This window comes from Loxodonta africana, chromosome 15 (assembly GCF_030014295.1).
Source record: "Loxodonta africana isolate mLoxAfr1 chromosome 15, mLoxAfr1.hap2, whole genome shotgun sequence".
NCBI lineage: Eukaryota > Metazoa > Chordata > Mammalia > Proboscidea > Elephantidae > Loxodonta > Loxodonta africana.
The window spans coordinates 35,657,392-35,679,764 of NC_087356.1; the positions used below are offsets into that span (position 1 = coordinate 35,657,392).

At 41.0% G+C, this 22,373-nt stretch overlaps 1 protein-coding gene across 6 annotated transcripts in view; it reads left to right on the forward strand.

Moving 5' to 3' along the window:
- The window catches only part of CTNNA2 (catenin alpha 2), a 1,142,650-nt gene that overhangs the window by 473,093 nt on the left and 647,184 nt on the right, over window positions 1-22,373 (forward strand). The window contains exon 8 of one of the 6 annotated variants that reach the window (XM_023552816.2): window positions 10,521-10,537. The exons of the other annotated variants lie outside the window; for them this stretch is intronic. Coding sequence (XP_023408584.1) covers window positions 10,521-10,537 — 17 coding nt within the window. The remainder of the gene's footprint in view (window positions 1-10,520; window positions 10,538-22,373) is intronic. 6 annotated transcript variants of the gene reach the window in all.

Sequence of the window (22,373 nt, forward strand, 5' to 3'; positions counted from 1 at the left end):
CCTCTGCCTGGATCCCCTTTCAGTGGAGTCCCTGGAGCCTTGTTTTCCCTTGGGCTTCTGATGAATGCAGGCAATTGGGCAAAAACATCTTACAAAACAGGCACTTTAGCGGTCATAGGTCTGCACAGGTGCAAATAAATAAGTGCTTAACAAGCATGTGTTGGAGGAATTAACTTTGTTTCCCCATCAGCAGGAGTCGAAAAGACAGCTCCCTCTGCAGCAAATTGCAAGTGAACATAATGTACCGAATTCAGTAGAAAAGAAACGAAGGATGTACCCATCACCCCAATCTCCTCCTCCTCTAGGTTCTGTAACTTTCTCATGCTGATTGACTTTGAGTGTGTGGTTTAGGATTCCAGGTGGATTTTATTTAGAGAGATGAAATGTTTAAGGTAAGAAACTGGTAAGGTGCATCAAAAATTTTGTTCACTGGCAGGAGAAAGAAACTGTTAAGAGCTCTGCTTCATTTCAACATTCCTTTTTTTTACCATAAAGGACTGCCCATCCCACCCCACTAACCTTTCCTGGAACACAATCTCATCGCCATGGTTACAAATTGCCTATCAATAGCCTAGGAAACAGTAGCAGCCTCTCTTTACTGGCCTAGCTGTTGTCAGAGTCTCTCTGGTTGAGGAGATTGCATCTTTTTCTCCAGCAACTGTTGTCATGTCAGAGATTCTCTTAGAGGGGAAAAGACTAGTTTAAATGTTTTAAAGGCCAGGCAGTAATGGCCAGAGAACTTGTTTTTAAAATTAAGTCTTCACTGAATTGTACACCTCTATATTTTGCAAAATAGAGTTGCTGGCTGGCACAAAAAGTGCTAGACTGCTAGCCAAAAGGTTAGTGGTTCAAATTCACTCAGAGGTAGCTGGGAAAACAGGCCCGACAATATGCTTCTGAAGGGTCTCAGTCTTAAAAAACCTTATGAGGTAGTTCTCTGCTCTGTACACACATGGCTGCCATGAGCCAGAATCGATTTGACTGCAACTAAAATCCGCAACATATTTTGCAAATCCTATTTTAAAATGCTAGCATGAAAAACAAGTATAAATACATATGTTACGTGTGATTCTTGAAATAATTGTTTCAATTGCTCATGGTTGCCAGAAACCACGGATTTACTATGAACATGTGCTGACAAATTAATTTTCTTTTTTTACCAGATTCACATTTACTAGCTGATTTGGTCCCCCAGAAAAACCAAATGAGATCTTGGGTTGCATTAATAAGGGCAAGATGGACAGAACTAGGGAGGAGATAGTCCTGTGGCTGCCTAGTTACGGCAAACCTGCATGTTGAATTCATTTTAAGGGGATATTGATAAGCTAGAATATTCAGAGGTACAAATCGGTCAGAAATCATTTCTTATGATGAAAGAGTTGAAACAACTGAATTTGTTTATCCTAAACATCAATTATTTGTGATAACCATGTTAATTATCTTGGATGTTTGAAAGGCCTATGTAACCAATGGTGGCATGTGGACAGTGGATCGAACATATTTTTGGGATCCCAGAGGGCAGAAAAAGTTTCAGTGTGGTGTATGGTAACCAAAGTGCAGATTTCAGATCAATTTAAAGAACACTGAGTAGAGTTAATTCAGACTTTGTATGCATGGTGCCTCCATTACAGTAACATTTGCCTAGCTTGCCTCATATTTTTACTCTCTTCTGCTTCTCAAAACTGGTTTATCAAACTATGATTGGGAATCACCAACTATAGCATCATGGTTGGGGCTTGTAAAAAAAAATGCAGATACCTGGGCCTAACCCCAGACCTACAGAATTTGATCTGTGATCCCTGATTTTGTATTTTAACAGGCTTAACTGTTTTGAGTTTATGCATTTGAGGTTTGAAGACATAAGCTGGGGGATACTATAGGTAACCCATCCTGAATACTAACAAGCAGATCTTTCTACAAACACTGCTTTCATCCCCGGTTCAAGAACTTGCCTGTTAGTTCTCTAAAGCCTACATCCTCACAGTAGTTCTAAGGGCCTTGATGATCTTGCCTCATCTTACCTTATGTTCTCTCTCACCTTCAGTTCTCTCCAGTTACCATCTTGCCTGTCCTTCAAGTCTCAGTATCTTCACAGAGCTTCCTCTTACACTTCCAGTCCACTATAGCTTCTTTTTCTCACCAATTCTAATGAAATCCTTCTAATCAATATCCCAGAAATACTGTCTTGCCCTTTGCTGCTTTACCATCATTTGGGGTATGTGGGTCTTCTCTCCCTAGTAGGTTGGAAGAGTCTCTGAAGCATCTGGCTTAGTGTCCCAGGCCAGGGTTCTGGTAGCTTGGTGCTTGATGGGATAATTTAGATCATTTAGGTCAAGTCACCTTCTGAGGCTTGGATCTCTTGTTATTGTTGTTTGTTAGTTGCCCTTAAGTTAGCACCAACTCATTGCAACCTTGTGTATAAGAGAAGGGAACTTGCTTCCTCCTGCACTGTCATCATGACCATTGGTATCAGTGGCGTCGCTAGGGTTGGTGTTACCGAGAGTGGTAACTCATGGTGTCATACCTCCTGTGGGTGGGGCCAAGTGTCCAGCAGCATAGCCCCTTGTCCCACTCCTCTCAGTTCCTCCCTTTTCCCATTGGCCAAGGCAGAGAACCTCTTCTCTGCCCAATGGTAAGCTCTGGATGAGGGGAGGGAGACACCAGTTACTACACTGGGTGACAGGTGACACCAACCCTAGTGAAGTCACTGCCTTGGCAGCCCTGCCCCTATAGCACCAGCTCACCCACTGCTGCCACTGCAGACCCTGGAATCATTTTGACGTCACCCCCTTTAACAGTGTCAGGAGGTGCAGCCTGCACTCCCTTCGGCCCTATAGCGATGCCACTGTTTGGTATGTTTGAGTCCATTGTTGTGGCTGTTGTGTCAGTCCATCCCATTGAGGGTTTCTCTCCTTTTTGCTGACCCTCAGCTTTTCCAAGGAAACTCTGGTGGTGTAGTGGTTAAGAGCTACGGCTGCTAACCAAGAGGTTGGCAGTTCAAATCTACCAGGAGTTCCTTGGAAACCCGATGGGACAGTCTACTCTGACTGATAGGGTTGCTATGAGTCAGATTCGACTCAACAGCAGTGGATTTTTACTTTTCTAAACATGACATCCTTTTCTAGTGACTGGTTTTTCATTATGATATGTCCAAAGTAATTGAGCCAAAGTCTTTCCATTCTTCCTTCTGTGGATCATTCTGGCTGGAAGCCTTATGGGTAACAACAGAACATTCAATTGCTTATTTCAGTGGTTAACCGAATACTAGCACTCTCACTTCCAATGGTGAAAACCTACAACCTTTAGAGAACCATCGTCCTTTCACCTCTGTATTTGGCCAAGTTTGACTTGAAACATTTCTTCATTATTTTGAGCAAAAATAATTCTCTCTTTAGTACACTTACCAGTAGAGAATTCACCCTGAATCTTCATAGATCAATCCTAATAAATACCTGCTATAAAAACACATGTATTCTCATATTACTTTGGTTCTCACAGGCCTTATTAAACTTGCTCTCCTGATATGTTTATGGACTTCTTGCTGTAGTAAGTCTAATTAGAAATGAGAGGAGCATTTGCTAGGAAAGAAAAGGTCCAAATGAGTTTGCTTTTTTGCGAAACATGTAGTGACTATCCCAGTGGATCTTAAATCAATCCCAGTGGATCTTAAATAGCTCTGATAAAATCCTACAACTTTTAACATATTAACCTCCACAATGAACAGTTTTGGAAAATGTCCATTTCGGTGCATTTCCCTTTTAGAATTCATTGGCCATGAACTTTCTAAAGAATTTTGTGATTGCTCGATGACAGCTCCACACTGTCAAAATAAGTTCTGGGAAAGCCGACTTGATAACATTGAAACCATTGACACTATACATTATGATTTTAATCTGCCAAACCATCTCACACTGACTCATAAAATTAAAAATAAATATCAAACCTCTGGCAATTTTCACCTGAACTGATTCTTTCCCTTTTTATTTTCTTTTCCTGAAACTTTCATTTAGAAACCTGAAATGAATACATCTGTTTAACAAAGTCTGTGCCTGGTAGCCTAATCCCAATTCTTCTGAGGGCAAGAGGCAGCATCCTTGAAGGAAGGAGGACTCGGCAGTAATTCAGATGCTGCCCTTCACGTACAGAAGCTTGTTATTAGCAGAATGCTTGCTCTACATTCTGTCATCTGCAGCAGCAATGGCCCTTAGCAAGGCATTTGTGTTGCCTCTCTGGTTCCTCCCGTGACCAATGGTGTATTGAAAAGAGAGTTGATAGGCTTAGGAATGCTCTAGAGAATGGAATCTACTCGGTTGTTGAGGAGGTTCAAGTGCAGGGATTCATTAGGCCTAAGTGCTGTGGATGTAGGAAGGGGGTTGGGGCATTGGAGTGCAAGCAGTGTGTTTGCCAGCTCCACCTGGAATCTTCTTTGACTACTCCTCTTTTTCTTATACTACTCACTTGCCATCTGTATCAATATCTGAGTAATGGCTTGAAAGCTTTATCATGGCCTGCACAGCCTTCACGCTGCTCCCTGTGCCACTCTGCCCTCCTCTGTGGCACTCCAGTCCCTTCTTTTAGTTCCTGGTATGTGGATATGCATGCCCCCCCCACCCCAGGGCCTTTGCACATGCTGTGTTCCTGCCTGAAATGTTTCACTCTATGCCCTCTGCCTACTTTACCTCTTGTTATGTGTTGTTGCATTATGTGCCATGGAGTCAGTTTTCAACTCATAGCGACCCCACGTGACAAAGTAGAACTGCTGCATGGGGTTTTCTGGGCTGTAATCTTTACGGTAGCAGATTACTGGATCTTTCTCCCACACAGCCCCTGGTGGATTCGAATCTCCAACCTTTTGTTTAGCAGCTGAACATTGCACTACCAGGGCTCCTGAACTTATCTCTACTTATCCTAGTTCCTCTCTCTCCTCACTCCCTAGACCAGGGCAGTCTCACTGTTAGAGTTTCTTATAGGATCAAGCAACATTTCTGCATTGTATCTCATAGTTGTTAATTACAAAATTTTTTGTGATGTTATTTGATTAATTTCTGCCTCCACTAGATAGCTAACTGGGGGCAGAGAACGTGTGAGGTTTTGCTCAGTATTGAGTTCCAGCACCTCTGATAGTACCTAGTGCCTGGTATGAGGTCGCAATCAATGAATATTTGTTGAACTAAGGAAGACATCCATTCCGTATTCATAGCTGATGTTTCCTTCACAGTTTTTCTCCCGTCTTTATTTGCCCAGGACCACTATGCAGTTCAGCTCCAAGTGCTTTCTGACTAGTTATGACAATAGCTTCTGGAAGGCTGCATATCCAAGACTTCCTACCTTTGCCCTATTCCATATGCTGATGTCAGAGTCATCTTCTCTGAACCATTTTGATCATGCCACCCTCTGGCAGGGGTGGATTACCCAATAAGTGAGGTAAGCACAGGCTTACTTGTGCTTACTTACTAATACGTAGTGAACAATTCCACATGGGTTTCCCTACATCTTTGATATGGTGAAAAACGTGTGAAACTTCGCTATAGATTAGTAAGCAAGCACTAGAAAGCTCTTGCTTACCTTGTTTACTGGGTAATCCGTCCCTGTCAGGGATTGTAAAAGTGAAAAGAGTTTTGGTTCTACAGGAAAGTGCTGTAAGACTGGGAGATAGATGCCAGCCATACCTAGAAGCAGAAGCTTTGAAGTAGTAAAGAAATGTGAAATTGTTCACCACAGATTAGTAAGTGAGCACAAGTAGGCCCTTACTTACCTTGCTTAATCCTCCCCTGCTCTCTGGGATAGTCTGATTGATGCTTCACCCCCTACAAATCCCTGGTGCTCACAGATGTTCTTAGGCACATGCCTGTCCCATCTTTTCAGGTATTCACTCTCAGTCCACTGAATATATATATATACACAGAGTAGTGACTATGTATAAAGGACAATGTTTAGAATAAAAGGGTGAATGACACACAGACCTTTCTACAGACAGGCAGAACTAAAACAAATGATCATGATATAATGCAACCCAAGTTCTATTCTAGGGGTGTAACCAGTGCTATTGGAACTGAAATGAGAGAGGTGAAAGCTTGCAACCTGATTAGCTCTGTGCTTATGTTTGGAGTCCATCTCGCTGCTGGTGATCCTGGCATTATCTTCTAGTCTCACGGGACTGAGTTCCCAGGGCTTGATTCTCAGTATCTCAGTTGGTGAGACCTGACAGATACATCTGCTTAGACTCCCTACAAGTGCGTATTCCACACAGCTGTCCTTGGCTTGTGTGTATATAGCTCTGTGTATCTGCCACTATGTGCACATATGGTATTATTCTCATGATATACATACACACCTGAGTGAGGCCTACTCAGGGTCACAGCGATGAGTCTGAGACCTCAAGCAACATAGTTAACCTTTTTAAGCCTCACTTTTCTCACTTCTAAGCTGTGTCCGGGCCCAAATGATTGTCTTTTCTTTTGCCTCATATCCATGTGGAAGCTGGCCAATGAAAAAGAAAGACTGAAGAATTTATGCATTTGAATTGTGATGCTGGTGAAGAATATTGCATATATCCTGGACTATCAGAATGAACAGATCAGTCCCGGAAGAAATACAACCAGAACGCTCCTTAGAAGTAAAGATGGCAAGACTTTGGCTCACTGACTTCAGACACATCATCAGGAAAAACTAATCTCTAGAAAAGTACACATGTTTGGCAAGGTAGAGGGTCAGCAAAAATGAGGGAAACTCTCGATGAGATGGATTGACACAGTAGCCACAATAATAGACTTAAACATACCAGTGATCATGAAGACTTCACAAGATTGAGCAATATTTCCTTCTGTTATGCATAAGGTAACTATGAGTCGGAACCAACTCAGCAGTAACTAACAACAACAACAACAGACGATGACACTGGATTGCCTTACTCCCGGGGCTGTTGGAAGGATTGACTGCAGTAACACATGCAAGGGGCCTGGCCCTGTTCAAGTATATGCTTGGCTCTGGTTCAAAGTTGGTTTCTCACGCAGATATGCCCTGGCTGTTCTTATTAGACTAACCTGTTAGAGATTGGGAATAATATCTTCTCTTTCTCCCTCATCTCACCAGTAAGGAAACCCTGGTGGCATAGCAGTTAAGAGCTATGGCTGCTAACTAAAAGGTTGGCAGTTCGAATTCACCAGGCACTGCTTGGAAGCTCTATGGGGCAGTTCTACTCTGTCCTGTAAGGTTTCTATGAGCTGGAATCGACTCAGTGGCAACGGGATACATCTCTCCAATAAAGACTGCTGCCCAAATGGCTGCTAGACAGAATGCCTGACAGCAAAGGAGGATGATGGAGAAGAGAAACCAAGTTAAAAGAAAAAAAGGAAGTCACATACAGGGAACTACTATTGTCCAGAAAGTGTTGCAAAGAGTCTGTCTTTGGTGTTTGCAGCCAGGAACACTAGAGAAACTTTTAACAGTGAATAAACCATTCCCACTGGCAGAATGCAATTTTGTTTGTTGTTATCCTAGTCATTCATGAGGAATATCTTTGCTTTATTCTGGGTCATTTCCTTGTGTTGGAAAGATGCAAAACAAAGTAGCCTGGTGGATGGGAGTGGGGGGATATAATTAGTATTAATATTTTTTGAGATATGATGTTGGTATGTGACCATAATAACCAACACATTGAAAAGTTAATTCAGCAGGAGTAATTCTGAGAAGTAATAAAACATGTTTGTCACTTAGGAGGACTGCATAGCCAAGTGATTTCTTTATACATTTTAAAGAAATGTATAAATGTATACATTTCTTTAATGGGTAGCTTGGGTAGCTATAGTCAAGTTTTAAACATGTTTCCTCATTAATTTTCAATTTGTAAATGTACATTGTACAGGAGTGTTTTAATCATCTGGGGAGACAGTTTCACAAATGGCTCTAGTGTGACCTAAAATTTCAGTGATTATAATGAATCAGAATGGATAATGGTAAACTTGCTTGGAGATTTGCTGATTGTCAACAGTTTTACAGCTTTGCTGCAATTTTTGAGAGTTTAATGATTTTTAAAAATGAAAGGAAGACGATTGTAATGGGGCTATCAGGGCCAGGAGTTACCTAAATGAAATAATCTTGGTTGATTCCTTGCTACTCTATATGAAGTTCTTTCCAGGGAAAGCACACCAATAGGAGTATTGATCATGCTTAATCAAACATATAAATAGAGAGAATGTCAGCTTATCAGCCACTGCTATTTAGCTCTCCAGAGCTATGCATAACAGGCCATTTCATGCCCTTTATTATACTATATGTTGGAGTCCCAATTCAAATATGAGAAGATCCAAAATTAAATACCCTTTTGAATTACTCATGCCAGTTTTCTCATTCTTTGCCACCAAAAGTTAGAATTGCCTGGGCAAAGGATCAAGCAAGTGTGTGAAGCTACACCTACAAGTGTTAAAGACTGAATTTAAGATGCATCTAGAAACCCAGAATTAAAATGACAAATCTGTGTATTAAGACTGTATTCCTGCTTCAGGAATGCCTGGGTTGCACAAATGATTACACACACGCTGTACCACTAACTGAAAGGTTGGTGGTTCAAACCCACCCAGTGGTGCCTCAGAAGACAGGCCTGGTGATCTGGTCACAGCCATGAAGACCGTATGGAACACAGTTCTACTCTGCAACACATGAGGTTGCCATGAGTTGGAATCAACTTGACAGCAATTGGAATTTCTGCTTCTCCATGCTATGCTCATTTGCAGGTGATACCCATGGCCTTACCATACGGTCTGCATGCAGTGTGTATGTGTGTGGGTGAGGGGGAGTATGGAAAAGAAGGTCTCGTGAGTTAGACCCATGTGTGTTCTCACTTATCTCTGTGGTGAAGAAGTTAGCCTTTCTTAATTTTGGTTTTCTGAAGAGTGTGCATATGTGTGAACTGGCACATGTAGTTACCCAGCATAGGGCCAGGCAAACAGGAGGTGCTCCACGATAGTGGCTGTTCTTAGTCTCTTACTCTCCTCTTTTTCTGTAAGAGGTGGCCCCCATGGACTGCACAAGCCTAGGCCCCATGATTTCAAGGGGCTTCCACTTTTAATCCCCATTTTCTTAGACTAACAATTCTAAGGAAGATGTGGCACCTGCCTTTAGCTGGCAGATGCTTGTAACATGAGATTCTTAGTGATACTGAAGACCACAGAGGGCTCCAGGAGAGGAGCCAGCAGTAAAATGGCACCAGAATATTTACAGTGAGGTTGTCAGATGAGTCCCGGTAGGGGTCCCAGTGCTGAAATGAGGTACATAGAAGTTGTTCTGTGCGGTATCTGGTAGAGAAATGTCACTTCCCATTCCCTGGATCAGGCATCTATTGATGTGGAAGCTGTGCTGAGCTTGGCATTTAGCACCAGCCTGTAGGGCTCATCTTCAACTAGGTATTGAATCATTATGGCTTATCTTTTCTAACCATGTATCACCCCTGACAGTGCTCTCTCATCTACGTGCCCAGCGCCTCGCATACCCCTAGCAGTACTTGGTAGAGGGAAGAAAAGGGGAATTTGATGAGTTGGTTGAATGAGTTAAAACCAAAAAAACCAAACCCACTGTTGTCAAGTCAATTCTGACTCACAGCGACCCTATAGGACAGAGTACAACTGCCCCGTAGGGTTTCCAGGGCTGTAATCTTTATGGAAGCAGACTTCCACATCTTTCTCCCATGGAGCGGCTGTTGGGTTCCAACTGCAGACCTTTAGGTTAGTGGCTGAGCACTTTAACCACTGTATCACCAAGGATCCTTTTGAATGAGTTACTTCTCCCAAAAGACTTTCCATTTTAATGAGGACCCAGTAGGGTGAAACTTCAAAGGAAGAGAACATCTACTGGGGGAGTATCACATATGAGGACCCCAGAGTGGAGCAGCAATTGATGAGCCACAGCTTCTGGACCCTCTGACCCCAAGGAAGGTGGTCTCCACTGACCTGGCTAGGAAGGCCATCACATGGGAACTGCTTTGTTCTTTATGTAGCCAATATGTGGGGAGAAGCTCATGTTTGAATATCAGAATCCACTGTAAACCAGGACATCCAGTGACCTTACCTCCTTGCCCCTACACTGCTCCCCGAACCATCCAGACTGATTCACAGTCTACTGTCAGTGGTAAGGATGGCACATAGCTTAGACTGCCACTCTCTTCTCTCCTGTTCCCTGGCAAACACCACCTACTGCATCACAGCAGTCTGCCCCACTGAGCCCATGCATGGACACAGGATCCTTCTCAACAAAGCACTCCCAGCAGCTAATATAGTTCCACCAGATTGTGCCTGTGTAATCAAGTCTCTTTGTCTTCCTCGTGCTGTGATTTGCAGATCCTAAATAGTCTGCGGAAAGTGCCTCCCATTTCATTGATGAGAAAACTGACTTTGAAGAGGTCATGTAGTTTTCCTAGGGCTACCCAAATGAAATGTTGCTCAAAATGGGAATTCCATATTGTATGCTTTTCTGCCGTATGAAACTGCTTCCCTAAGATCAGTTTGTTCTTTCTTTACATACTTAAGTAGATGATAGCACAAAGGTACTACTCTTCAGGGGGTAGAATTTTATTAAAAAAAAAAAAAAGTTATTTGGTGGAGAGATTGTGGTTAGGGTCAATGTGTGACCCAAAGCAAAAGTTGGACTTACCTGAAACATCTCATAGCATCCCTCCATTTGGAAGGCTGCCTTCAACCTACTGGGACCCCAGTCAGTGAAAGAGACATAGGGATTTTAGTCACAGCAAAGTCTAAGTGAATCCCGGTGTTAGGTTGTGCCATGAATGAAAAGGGTATTGCATATGATCTGCCATGCTGAAAGAGGATTCATGGCCCGACATACTACCCCCTGGGGTCCTTTTTGTTGTGGAGCCTCTGGTCCCCAGATCACCAGTGAGTTGTGACTTGGGGGTATACTTCCAAACCTTTGGTATTCTGAATAACAGGAAGGGGTCAAGTACAGGATAATATTCCTTGAGCCACCAAAATGTTCTGTTTGCCATGGAAATGCATCCTCTGCTGTGGATGTCAAATTGGTCTGTATGTGGTTCTTCAATCAAATAACCCAATACAGAAGTATTCGTGGCATGCTCTTCTGAGAACTGGGCTAGAATACAAAGCTTGGCCAACCCTCTGGGGCTTCCTGAGTTACCTGCAAAATGCTGCCTTTACTTAAAAAAAAAAAAAAAATTTTATAAAATCTACCTCAAGCCGTGTTTATTTATGTGACTGCCTCTGACAAGCCTGTCCCCTTAGTAGTCTTTCCCTTCTGTCAGTCAATACAGCATGCATAGTTACAAGGACTGCTGCTTATGTGTACCGCACTGCTCTAGGGGTGCCATACATGATACAGAGTGCCTTGAGGAGAGCTTTTTGTTAAGTCATATAAAGTTGCCATGTTGAGGAGCTTCCCACGGGTAGCTTCCCATCCAGGGACAGATTACCCAACAAGCAAGTTACACACAGGCTTACTTGTGCTTACTTATTAATCTGTAGTGCACAATTTCACCTATTTTTTTTTTCACCTGTTTCACCTGTCTTCGATGTGGTGAAACCTGTGCGAAGTTGTTCCAGTTGCCCGGTACAACACTGGTGGTTGTCTTATTCTCCACTGCAGAGCACACATCATGAAGTCTAGAAGGAAACAGACATTGGCTGGTGTCTAGTAGGTTGCCAGAAACTAGACTGGGCAATTCCTCATATGTTATCTTCCTGAATTCTCATAATCATCACCAGGCATATGAACTCTCCTCATTTTAGAGGTTCAGATGTAATTTGTTCAAGATCATGTAGTTGATGATGACAGATCAGTTGATCTGAACTCTGGTATGCCCGATTTCAAAGTCCACCCTTCTTCCTATATATCACGTTAGTCCCTAGTACACCTGGCTCGGGGCTCCTCCTACTAAGGATACTCAATAAATGCTTATAAGAATTAATTATTTAAAGGAGAGTAGCAGAGAGACGTTTACAGGGTTAGCAGGGTTGTCTGTGGGGTATAGCTGCCCTTTCCCGGGGTATAAGAGATAGAGAAATCACTGACGTGGAACATCAGCACAAAGCTGGTGTCTGGAGCTTCAGCATCAAGATTCGTCATACTTCCTTATATTTTAGCAAACTCCCCAGCAGCTTGTGGAGGTGGCACCACTATGGTAGCTTGGAGGCTTGATGGGAGCATGTCCATAAATAAAGTTTTATTGGACTGTAACCGAATCATCTTAAGAGCTGACAGGCACCAGAAACTGAGATCAAAGTTTGGTTAAAACTGCTTGGAAGGAGATAGTACAGAATTCTTTTAACCTCTGCTTTAATATCCAACATCTCACGTTTACAATGCCTGTGCAATATAGTCCTGTGGGCAACATGTGGCCTGCCTGTGCAGTGAGGATGTGAGCAAACAGTGTAAGGAGCCCTAAATGAGGCACCAGCCTTCTGTCCAAGTGCAAGCCCTACCCCTACTACCTTTGTGCTCTTGGGCAAGTTGCTTTCTCTCTCCATATTTATTCATACATAAAATGGTGATGATAATTTCTGTCTTACATCTATCAAAGGGTTGTTGTTGAGGTGAAAGGATATATTTTTACATAGAGGTGTTTTGAAAACTCTAAAATGGTATGTACTTTAATCTACCAATAATAATATTTAACAATCCATTCATTCCACAAGTATTTATTGAGGCCTATCCTGTACCAGGTACTGTTCTAAACATTACCCCAAAAACCCCACTGTAGACATTGGGGATACCAAAATGAAAGAGATACATATGGCCTCTCTTCCTGAAAAGCTTATATTTTAGTGAGGGCAGGTAGAATATGGACAAGAAATAAATGTACAATACAATTTCATATATCGATAATAAATTAAGGTAAGGAAGTTAAATGGGGTGATATGATGCAGCAGGTCCAATGGGCCACATCCATTCAGCTGCCTGTTTTTGTACTATCCTTGAGCTAAGATTGCTTTTTGTATTTTTAGATGGTTGAAATTAAAATTCAGAAGAATACCCTATTGTGACATGTGAAAATTATATGAAATTTAAATTTCAGTGTTCACAAAGTTTTATTGGAACTCAGCCTTACTTATTTGCTTATTGTCTACACTGCTTTCTCACTACGATGGCAGAGTTGAACAGTTACTACAGAGACCATATGGCCCACAGTGCCTCAAATACTTACTGCTTGGCCCTTCACAGAAAAACTTTGCTGATCCCTGGGATAGAGAGTCATGGGGACATAATTTGACTAAAGTGGTCAGAAAAGGGCTTTACAGATTTCATCATCATCTTTATCGTTACTATTTTATATCTTCTAGTTGAATCACTTAACCCACTGTTTTAGTCAGCTAGTGCTGCTATAACAGAAATACCACAAGTGGATAGTTTTAACAAAGAGAAATTTATTTCTTCACAGTAAACTGGGCTAAAAGTCCAAATTCAGGGTGTCAACTCCAGGGCAAGGCTTTTCTCTCTGTTGGCCTCATCAGTGTTCCCCTGGATTAGGAGCGTCTTCACGCAGGGACCTCCGATCCAAAGGACGTTCTCTGCTCCTGACACTGCTTTCTTCGTGGCATAAAGTCCCCTGTCTTCTCGGCTTGCTTCTCTCTTTTGTATCTCAAGAGATTGCCTCAAGACACAATCCAGTCTTCTAGATTGAGTCCTGCCTCACTAACACACCTGCAGCCCATCCTCCCACATTAACATCATAGAGGCAGGGTTTACAATGTGTAGGAAAGTCACAGGACACTGGGAATCATGGCCCAGTCAAATTGATACACATATTTTTGGGGGGACATAATTCAATCCATGATACCCATTCTTTTCTCATTTGGGCTGGATCAACTTTAGAGGCCAATTTGCTTGATCGTGTGACCGTTTGAATGATGTGCAGTCAGGTATCTCTCTGTCACTTACACTTTTTCAAATATCCACAGCACGTTGTTTATCCTGCCCAGCTTCTCTTTGCCACCCACCTGTGTTTTTGCACATCTCATTCCATTGTCAGATGGCGTGTGCCAACAGATGGCATTAGACTAAGGAAAACATAATTATGAAGGTAAAACTGATACAAAATCAGGTCATTTGCAGAACCAAATATAAATTATATCTGGATCACCTATTGTTTGGGATTTTCTGCCTCAGTGCTCCTCCCATTAGAGAGCTAATCAGGAGCCGGCTGTGCCTGGGACTGGAGCAGAATCTTACATGTGGGTTTTGTTAAGGCCGCCTGGTGAAATGATTAGCTGAATGCCATCCATCAGAGAGTCGGTCCTGTGCATCTGGCATCCCCAGTAATCAGGGTTTGCTAATACAGATGTTGGAGACTCTTCAGGCAGAGTGCCGGGATACAGAATGTACCACATTTTATCCAAGAGAAAAAAATACTACACGTCAGACAATACCTAAAAAACACAGGCAGGATATGATTATTATTATCTTTTTAACGTATGTGAAAAGCTGGAGATGTAGCCCTGTCTTTTTGAGTTCAAGTATGATTTTATACTGTCAGGAATTCAATGGATCCTTAAATAGGAATAATTCAATGATTGTACTTTTAAGAACTCATGACTGATAAAATAACTAATGAAAAATAAAGCTATTCCTAAATGTATTCATCACAATAGTATTGACATACATTGAAAAATAGCAATACAGACATGTAACATTTGTTCTTGTTAATGGGCAGTGTTCATATGGATTTAAATGCTCTTTTCTATAAAATCGTAGCTCCCAAGGAGTGTGTGGCCCATAGGTTGATAGTCGTTTGTCTGGATCAGGAGTTGGCAAGTTATAGCTAGTGGCGTAAGTCTGGCCCATTGCCTGTTTTGGTCAATAAAGTTTTATTGGAACACAGCCTTGCTCATTTATTTACATATCGCCTCTGACTGCTTTCATGCTACAGTGACAGAGTGAGTAATCGTGACAGAGACCATCTGGCCCACAAGCCAGAAATACTATCTGGCCTTTTCTAGGAAAAGTGTGCTCTAGATTATTTCCTGAAGGACAAGGATGGTATTTTCAGATACTTAAAGCTCATGGTATCATAGACATTTAAGTATTATTTGGTGATTTGGGGGAAATTATGACAAAAATGTCCATTGGATTTTGGTATATTAATTCTGGATATTGTATAAAATTCTGGAATAACAGAGCTGGTGAATATGATGATTCCCTTACTTCTAAGGCCAACCATTTATTCAACCTACTTAAAATAATTTTTCTTTTTTTTTTAGAGAATACTCTCCAAATGTTTATCACCATTTTATGATCTGCATCCTTGAACAATGTTGACTATGCTCTTTCTGAAGGGCACTAGGCGAGTCTCTAAGAGTTTAATATTTTGAACATACAGAAAATACTCTCTTCTAAATAACCTAAATTGCTTTTCTATCCCCCAGGTAGATCTCTTTCTTCTCAGCTCTCAGAGAAGACAGAATATATCTAGTAATTCGTTTTGCATGAAAACTATTTCAGACATACCTCTTTTATGCAATAGGCAATATATAGGTTTCTGAATGGGGAAACAATGTTGATTTCTGTCAGTCAAATCTAGAGTTGTATCTAACTAAAGATAGCTTGGGGCGAATTATTTTGTAAAGCCAATAGTCAGTCATTTTTGAAACATAAAAATGGAATCTAAAATACATAGATTTTGCAAGGTTTTACCTGTATGTAGTACTTTTTTTTTTTTTTTTACTTATTTATCATAAGCTCTTCCTACAGGACACATTTTCCAATGCATGGCCATTTTCATTGCCCCTCTACCTAATTGCCCCTTTATCATCAAATCATTTCTGTATTTAGAGCAGAAACAGAACAAAGAAGCAACAAATGCTCTTAGTGCAGCAACTAGTTAGAACAACACATTTTTTGAGGGGAAGAGGGTTGCTCACCCCAAAACTTGGGAGTCCTGGGAGAGGCTGTATCACATAGGACTTCTGGTCTCAGAGCCACTCTTTCATCAAGTCGATTTCAAGTCATGGCGACCCCATGTCTACAGAAGAACTGTGCTCTGCAGGGTTTTCAATGGCTGACTTTTCAGAAGTAGAGTGCCAATCTTTTCTTCTGAGGTGCCTTTGGTTAGACTCAAACTTCCAGCCTTTGGGTTAGCAGCCGAGCACAGTAACTGTTTGCACCACCCAGGGACTCTAGGTTTTCCCACAGAATTTCCATTTTCTAACCTACGTTTACAAAGAATGACTGAGATTTTGGGGTAGGGCCAAACATCACTGTGCTATGGCATAGGCTGGGCAAGGGGCCTGAAATATCCCAACGGCCTGTTTTTTGCTCCATGGTTTCCATCAAAAGTATCACTTCATATCTTCCTCTCACTAAGAGAAAACTTGCCAAGGAAATGTGTAACTGAGCTTTGCTGTTGACCCAGCATGCTTCCTAGAGCAGACCAACTCTGTAAGGGTGGCATTATCAGAAGCTGTGTTTACACCTTGGGAAATGGTCTGGTTCTTCTGTAACAGCAGCCACAAGTGCAGGTAATAAGTGGCTAATGTAATGAGTTCAGTGCTTCGAGGGTTACTGGGTATCTGGGGGGCAGTGCTACTCACACACACAATTTGTCAGATAAGGTAATAAGAACCAAGGCCTGACTCAGGCTTCATGCTTTGTGAGCTGCAGGCCTCAATGATGTTTCTGTTCCCACCAAGACTTTCCCTCACTGTGTGACCTATGGATCATTCATTCGTTCATTCATTCATTCACTCACTCAACGAATAAGTACCTATATTTACTAGGTGTGCTGTGACATTATGTTAGCAGATGTAATGTGTACTTCTAATAACTGGTTAAGAGGAATGGGATCTATTCACAGAAAAAGACATTATTTAGCTAACAGTTGAAGAAATAGAGATAGACAATGGATCCCATCTTCTTAAGATTGAGCTGTCAAAGAACTGTGAATTTGAGAGAACTTTAGGACCATTGTTTTCGTTTCTTAAAGACTAGAACAGAAAATACCAAAATTAATTGAACTAGTGAAAGCAAGATGACATTCAAAAAGCATGGTGTTCAAAGAAAGAGAAACACCTGCTTATGAATAACATGGTGTTCTAATCATTCAGGACTGATGGAGGACCTAGAGCTTGCTACATAGTTTGTCTTAAGAGAGAGAACAGTACGTGGCTGTGTGAAAGGGCAAGATTCTGAGACTAGAAATGATTTCTTAGGTATTTAGGAGATGTTAAAAAAAAAGAAAATGAGGGTGATTATAGCAGTTAAAAAAAAAGAATATTGGGATCCAGTGGCAACGATTTGCATCCTGGCTCCACCACTTTATGACTACAATACCTCTTTGGACAGATAACCTCTTCATGCCTCTGTGTCTCAGTCAAATCAGGACATCAGATAGGATATCAGTCTGCCTGGAATAGTGGCTGGCAGGCTCAATATATGTTTGTGGTGATGATGTTTGGAAAGATTATAAAGAATGTTTTGTGTTATAAAGCAGGACTTCGCAATTTTTTTTTCTGTAAAGTCCCAGACGGTAAATATTTTAGACTTTGTGGGCTACATATGGTCTCTGTTGCTACGGCTCAACTCTGCCATTGTAGCAGAAGAACCATAGACAATACATAAAGAAATAGATTGGCTGCATTCCAATAAAACTTTATTTACCATAACGGGTTGTGGGCTGGATTTGGACTGTGGGCCAGAGTTTCCTGACTGTGGGCCAGAGTTTCCAGAGTATGGGCTTTGTTCTGTTCGTTACGACTTCATGTGTTTGGCAGGGGTAGGCGTGGGTAGAAAACCCTGGTGGTGTAGAGGTTAAAAGCTACAGCTGCTAACCAAAGGCTGGCAGTTGGGATCCGCCAGGTGCTCCTTGGAAACCCTATGGGGCAGTTCTACTCTGTCTTATAGGGCCGCTGTGAGTCAGAATTGACTCAATGGCAATGGGTCAATGGGTCAGGGGTAGGGAATACATTAATAGCTCCTAAATAGCTAAGAGTTTTAAAAAGCTAAGAGAGAGAGTGGCCCAATTAGATTTTATAATTTAGAAAGAACGTTCACTAAACAAAGTGGAAGAGTTACCAAAGGGATATAATTTACAGGCCATTAAAGTAGTTTAGAGATTATGAGAATTTGGGATATGATAGGGCAGTGCGAATCAAGAGGACAGGATACTTGGGAGACAATGAGATATTTTAGCATGTCAGCCAGGTGTCTACCTGGTGATTGAGAGAACAACTGCTAGAGGAATAGGCCTGTTAAAGATGCTACATTCATGTGAGGACAAGGTAAGTCTAGTGGGCCTATCACATAAGGTGAAGTTTCAGAAAATTCAAGATCTGTAAGTACAAATGTGTAGAACATTAATAAATAACTAATGAAATCACAGGGCGGGGATGATAGGAGAATATATGTGTGTGCATATGTTCTTAAGTTCAATTATTCATGTATTATTAATATCAGGTCAGAGATATGAAGGGGTCTATAATTGGGTTGAAATATGCTTCTGCATGAGTCTTATCAGGCTGGAACCTTGACTTGAAAGCAAAATTCAACTATTTAGTTGCATGCAGTTTAATTCTTTATCTGGAATAAACAGGTAGAAGATAAAGATTGCCCAGGAAGTATCTTTATGTTGGGTTCTTAGGCCAGGCAGAAGTTGGTTTGAGGGAGCAAGTGGAGAGAAGGAAGTAGAAAATAAGTCACACAACACTAAGACCATAGTATTTTTACTGTAATGAAGAACTTCTATAGAATAGAATTTGACCTAGAAAACATACATTTTACATGCATACCATATGTATTTGAAGGTCCCACTGACCCACCAAGGGTGGCACTCAGCTGATCATGAGCTCTGATTTTGTTTGCTTTTTAACAGTGTAGATGGTTTCATGTCCCCAGCAACTGATTCCAAAAATGACTTTCTAAAATGCACAATTCTGGACAAGTCAGAACTGATCTTTTGATGTGCTTGGATTTCTGCTGATTTGTGGAAAGCTTCATGCCCCGACCCCCTGTGAATTCACAGCTGGCTTTCCCAGGCCACTTGGCTGGAGATAAAGATGCCATCTGGGGCCTTGAAAAATAGTGAGACTAACTGGTGCACTGAGGAGATTGAATAGGGAACGTCGGTCTAAGCCTCTCAAGAACTGAGTAGAAGGCAAAGGTACCAAACAAGCCTTCAGCTCACAACCCTGTGGTCCTTGTATTATTTCAGTGTGTAACTGTTATCTTCCTCTGACTCTGAAAACAGAGAATGATCTCAAGTACCATTACTTCCTTATGTACATGTTGCATCTAATCCTAACAGTGACCCTGTCGGGTGACTATTATTTTTATTTATCCTCATTTTAGAGGTACTGTGAAATACAAAAAGATTTTCACATAGCTCATATGTGGACAGTCAGGATACAAGCACAGGTTAAGAGCCCAAACTCTTAGCCAATAGGACAGGCTCCTTTCCTCATTCTTTCTCACTCTCTCTTTTTTTTTTTTAAGTGATGAGCAAGTAAGAACTTTAATAAAAATTAAAAAATTACAAAATAAACTTAAGAGCTATCTGAGATGAGCCCAGAGAATAAAAAATAGAGAGGGATACTTCTTCCATTCTTTCCTAATTCTTCCAAACCTCTTTACATATGTGGGCTGGGCCAGCTATGCCAATTGGCAGAAATGAAAGAGAACTCCTCTTTACAACGTTTACTTACAAATTATTCATGTATTATGCATGGGTAGAGGATCCTTTTCCTCTCTCTTAACAGTTCTTTATCATATAAGGATGCATTTGCTCCAGAAGTATTCATTTTGAGAATATATTATTTCAAAATTGGTATCATTTTGCTGGCCAAATTTCAACTTCAGGAATTTCCTTTTCTAAAACATTTACTATCTTGTGATTGTATTCCTTCATTTTAAATAAATATGGAGAAGAAATAATCATATAGGGTAACCCAAGCTTTCTAGGGCAAATCATTATTGAAATGGAGAAAATATAGGCTTTCCTAGATGGGGTTTACATTAGCCTCAAAAGAAATTTTACCTTCAACCCTTTGCCGTTCCAAATAGCAGAAATAAGAAACTTTATGAACTGGCCTTGTATTTATGCTTCCTTAGCTTGCACGAAGACATGATTTGTTTAGTTTAATGAGGCCTTGATTGCAGGTGTCAGCACACAAGCATTGACTGAAACTGGGTTCCTTTTAGTAAAATTCAAGCTGTGTGAAATTCATGGAAAATGCAATTACGTTCTAATTTACTCAATGCCACTGGCTTTAATTAAAGTAGATCATATTTCAATGAAGCCAATTTATGAACTGCTTTAACAAAGGAAGTGAAAAACACAAGAAGGAAATTTACTATTTTTCCTTTGAATGCTAACCCAGAGTATGGTTAATCTTCAGCTGTGATTTAAGAAAGTATCAGGACAAAGTCTGATATCCCCAAGCATAGAGGCTTGTGGGATGCTTTTTAAGCCAGCTTGTGAGGCCTGGTGAGTACATCTCTATTCCTAGTTTTTATCTCCAATTCTTCACCACCACCCATTTCAGCTGTATCTTCTGCCTTTTATTACCTGCTTCTCAAAAAAAAAAAAAAAATTTTTTTTTCTCAGAGTATGTCAAAAGTAAAAAAAAAAAAAAAACAGTAAAGTCTGAGTAGCATATGGACACGACCCTTATTTTTATCATATAGGGTGCTTTAGGATGAAAGTAATCAATAGTACCCAACCAGAAGTCTCGAAGTAGGCAGGTCCAGGGTTGTGTTAGCACTGTCGTTGAAGAAACAGGCTTTGTTCAATCTCAGTTCATAGGCTTGATCTTTAGGTGTAGCTCCTCATGGTGGCAAGATGGCTGCTGCAGTTGCAGGCATCTTATAGAGGCCGGGTATCTTTGCCAAAGAGGAGTATCTCCTACCAGACTTCTGTCAGGGAGAAAATCCCTTCCCATTTTCCCCCTGGTTGTCATGCCTACACATCCTATTGTCTAGATTATATATCATCCCTGTGATGTGGCAGGAAGGAAGGCGATGAAAGCAAATATCTGGCAGTGTAACCATTCTTAGGCAGATTCTTCTAGCAAAGAAGGCATCTGGGGGTAAAAGATGAGGTGGCCAGAGAATGGTTATTGGATAAGCCAACACCAGCATCTGCCATACTACTCAAAGTAAGTCATTAGTTTTGATATGTTCATTTGTTGTTGTTGTTGTTAGGTGCCATCGAGTCATTTTCAACTCATAGCTACCCTATAGTACAGAGTAGAACTGCCCCATAGGGTTTCCAAGGAGCGGCTGGTGGATTTAAACTGTTGACCTTTTGGTTAGCAGCCGTAGCACTTAACCACTACACCACCAGAGTTTCCTAAGAGTAGCAGCTTTGTATAAATTTGCTTAGTTAAACATTTGTGCATAATTTCAATATAAATTGTGACCACTACACCACCAGGGCTCCAATATATTCATATAGGTGTGAAATTATTTGGAAAATGAATTTATAGGCCACAGTCATTGATCTTATTGGCTTTGGAAATATATATCTGTCAGCTGATGTTCATAATCAAGGGCACATGAAGTTTGTGGAAGATAACTATATTTATTTCTATCAAGGTTTCCATAAACTTATATTTTCTGAATATGCAATGTGAAATGATTCAGATTAATTTTTAAAATAATTAGAGACATGTAGTCATCTATAACTAAGTTTTTATATGCTATAAGGGAGGAGGGATTAAAGCTTCAGTCATGGGAATACCGTGGTGAAAATTCTTAATGATATCTCTAGTGGACCATGTAAGACAATGAATTTATAGTGCAACAATTCGTGCTAAACAAGGTTAAAGTGTGGCAAAGACTGACTAGGTTTTAATGTGCTATAAGGAAATTAAAAGCCTCTGGCACTCTATAAAACAGTACCCTTTGGTTTTGACTGAAGTGCCCATTACCAGCCAAAGGTTTAGTCAATCATTGTGCTGATAACACACTGGTAATTGCTGAGAGGCCCTGCATAGCTAAGGAGTAAAAAAAAAAAGGAGTAGCAATTTTTAATTCCACTGTCCTTCGTGAACCAGAACCAAAGTTCCTCAATTTTTTTTTTTTAATAGTCATTCTAATTTGTCTGATAATTCTTCTCACTTTCACAACTAAACTGACTGATTACAGTCAACGGGCTTTCATTCATTAGGAGTAGCAAAACCAAAAACCCGTTGCCGTCAAGTCGATTCCGACTCATAGCGACCCTATAGGACAGAGTAGAACTGTCCCACAGGGTTTCCAAGGAGCGCCTGATGGATGTGAACTGCGGACCTTTTGGTTAGCAGCTGTAGTGCTTAACCACTACACCACCAGAGTTTCCTAGGAGTAGCAGCTTTGTATACATTTGCTTAGTTAAACATTTGTACATAATTTCAATATAAATTGTGAGTATGTGGCTGCAA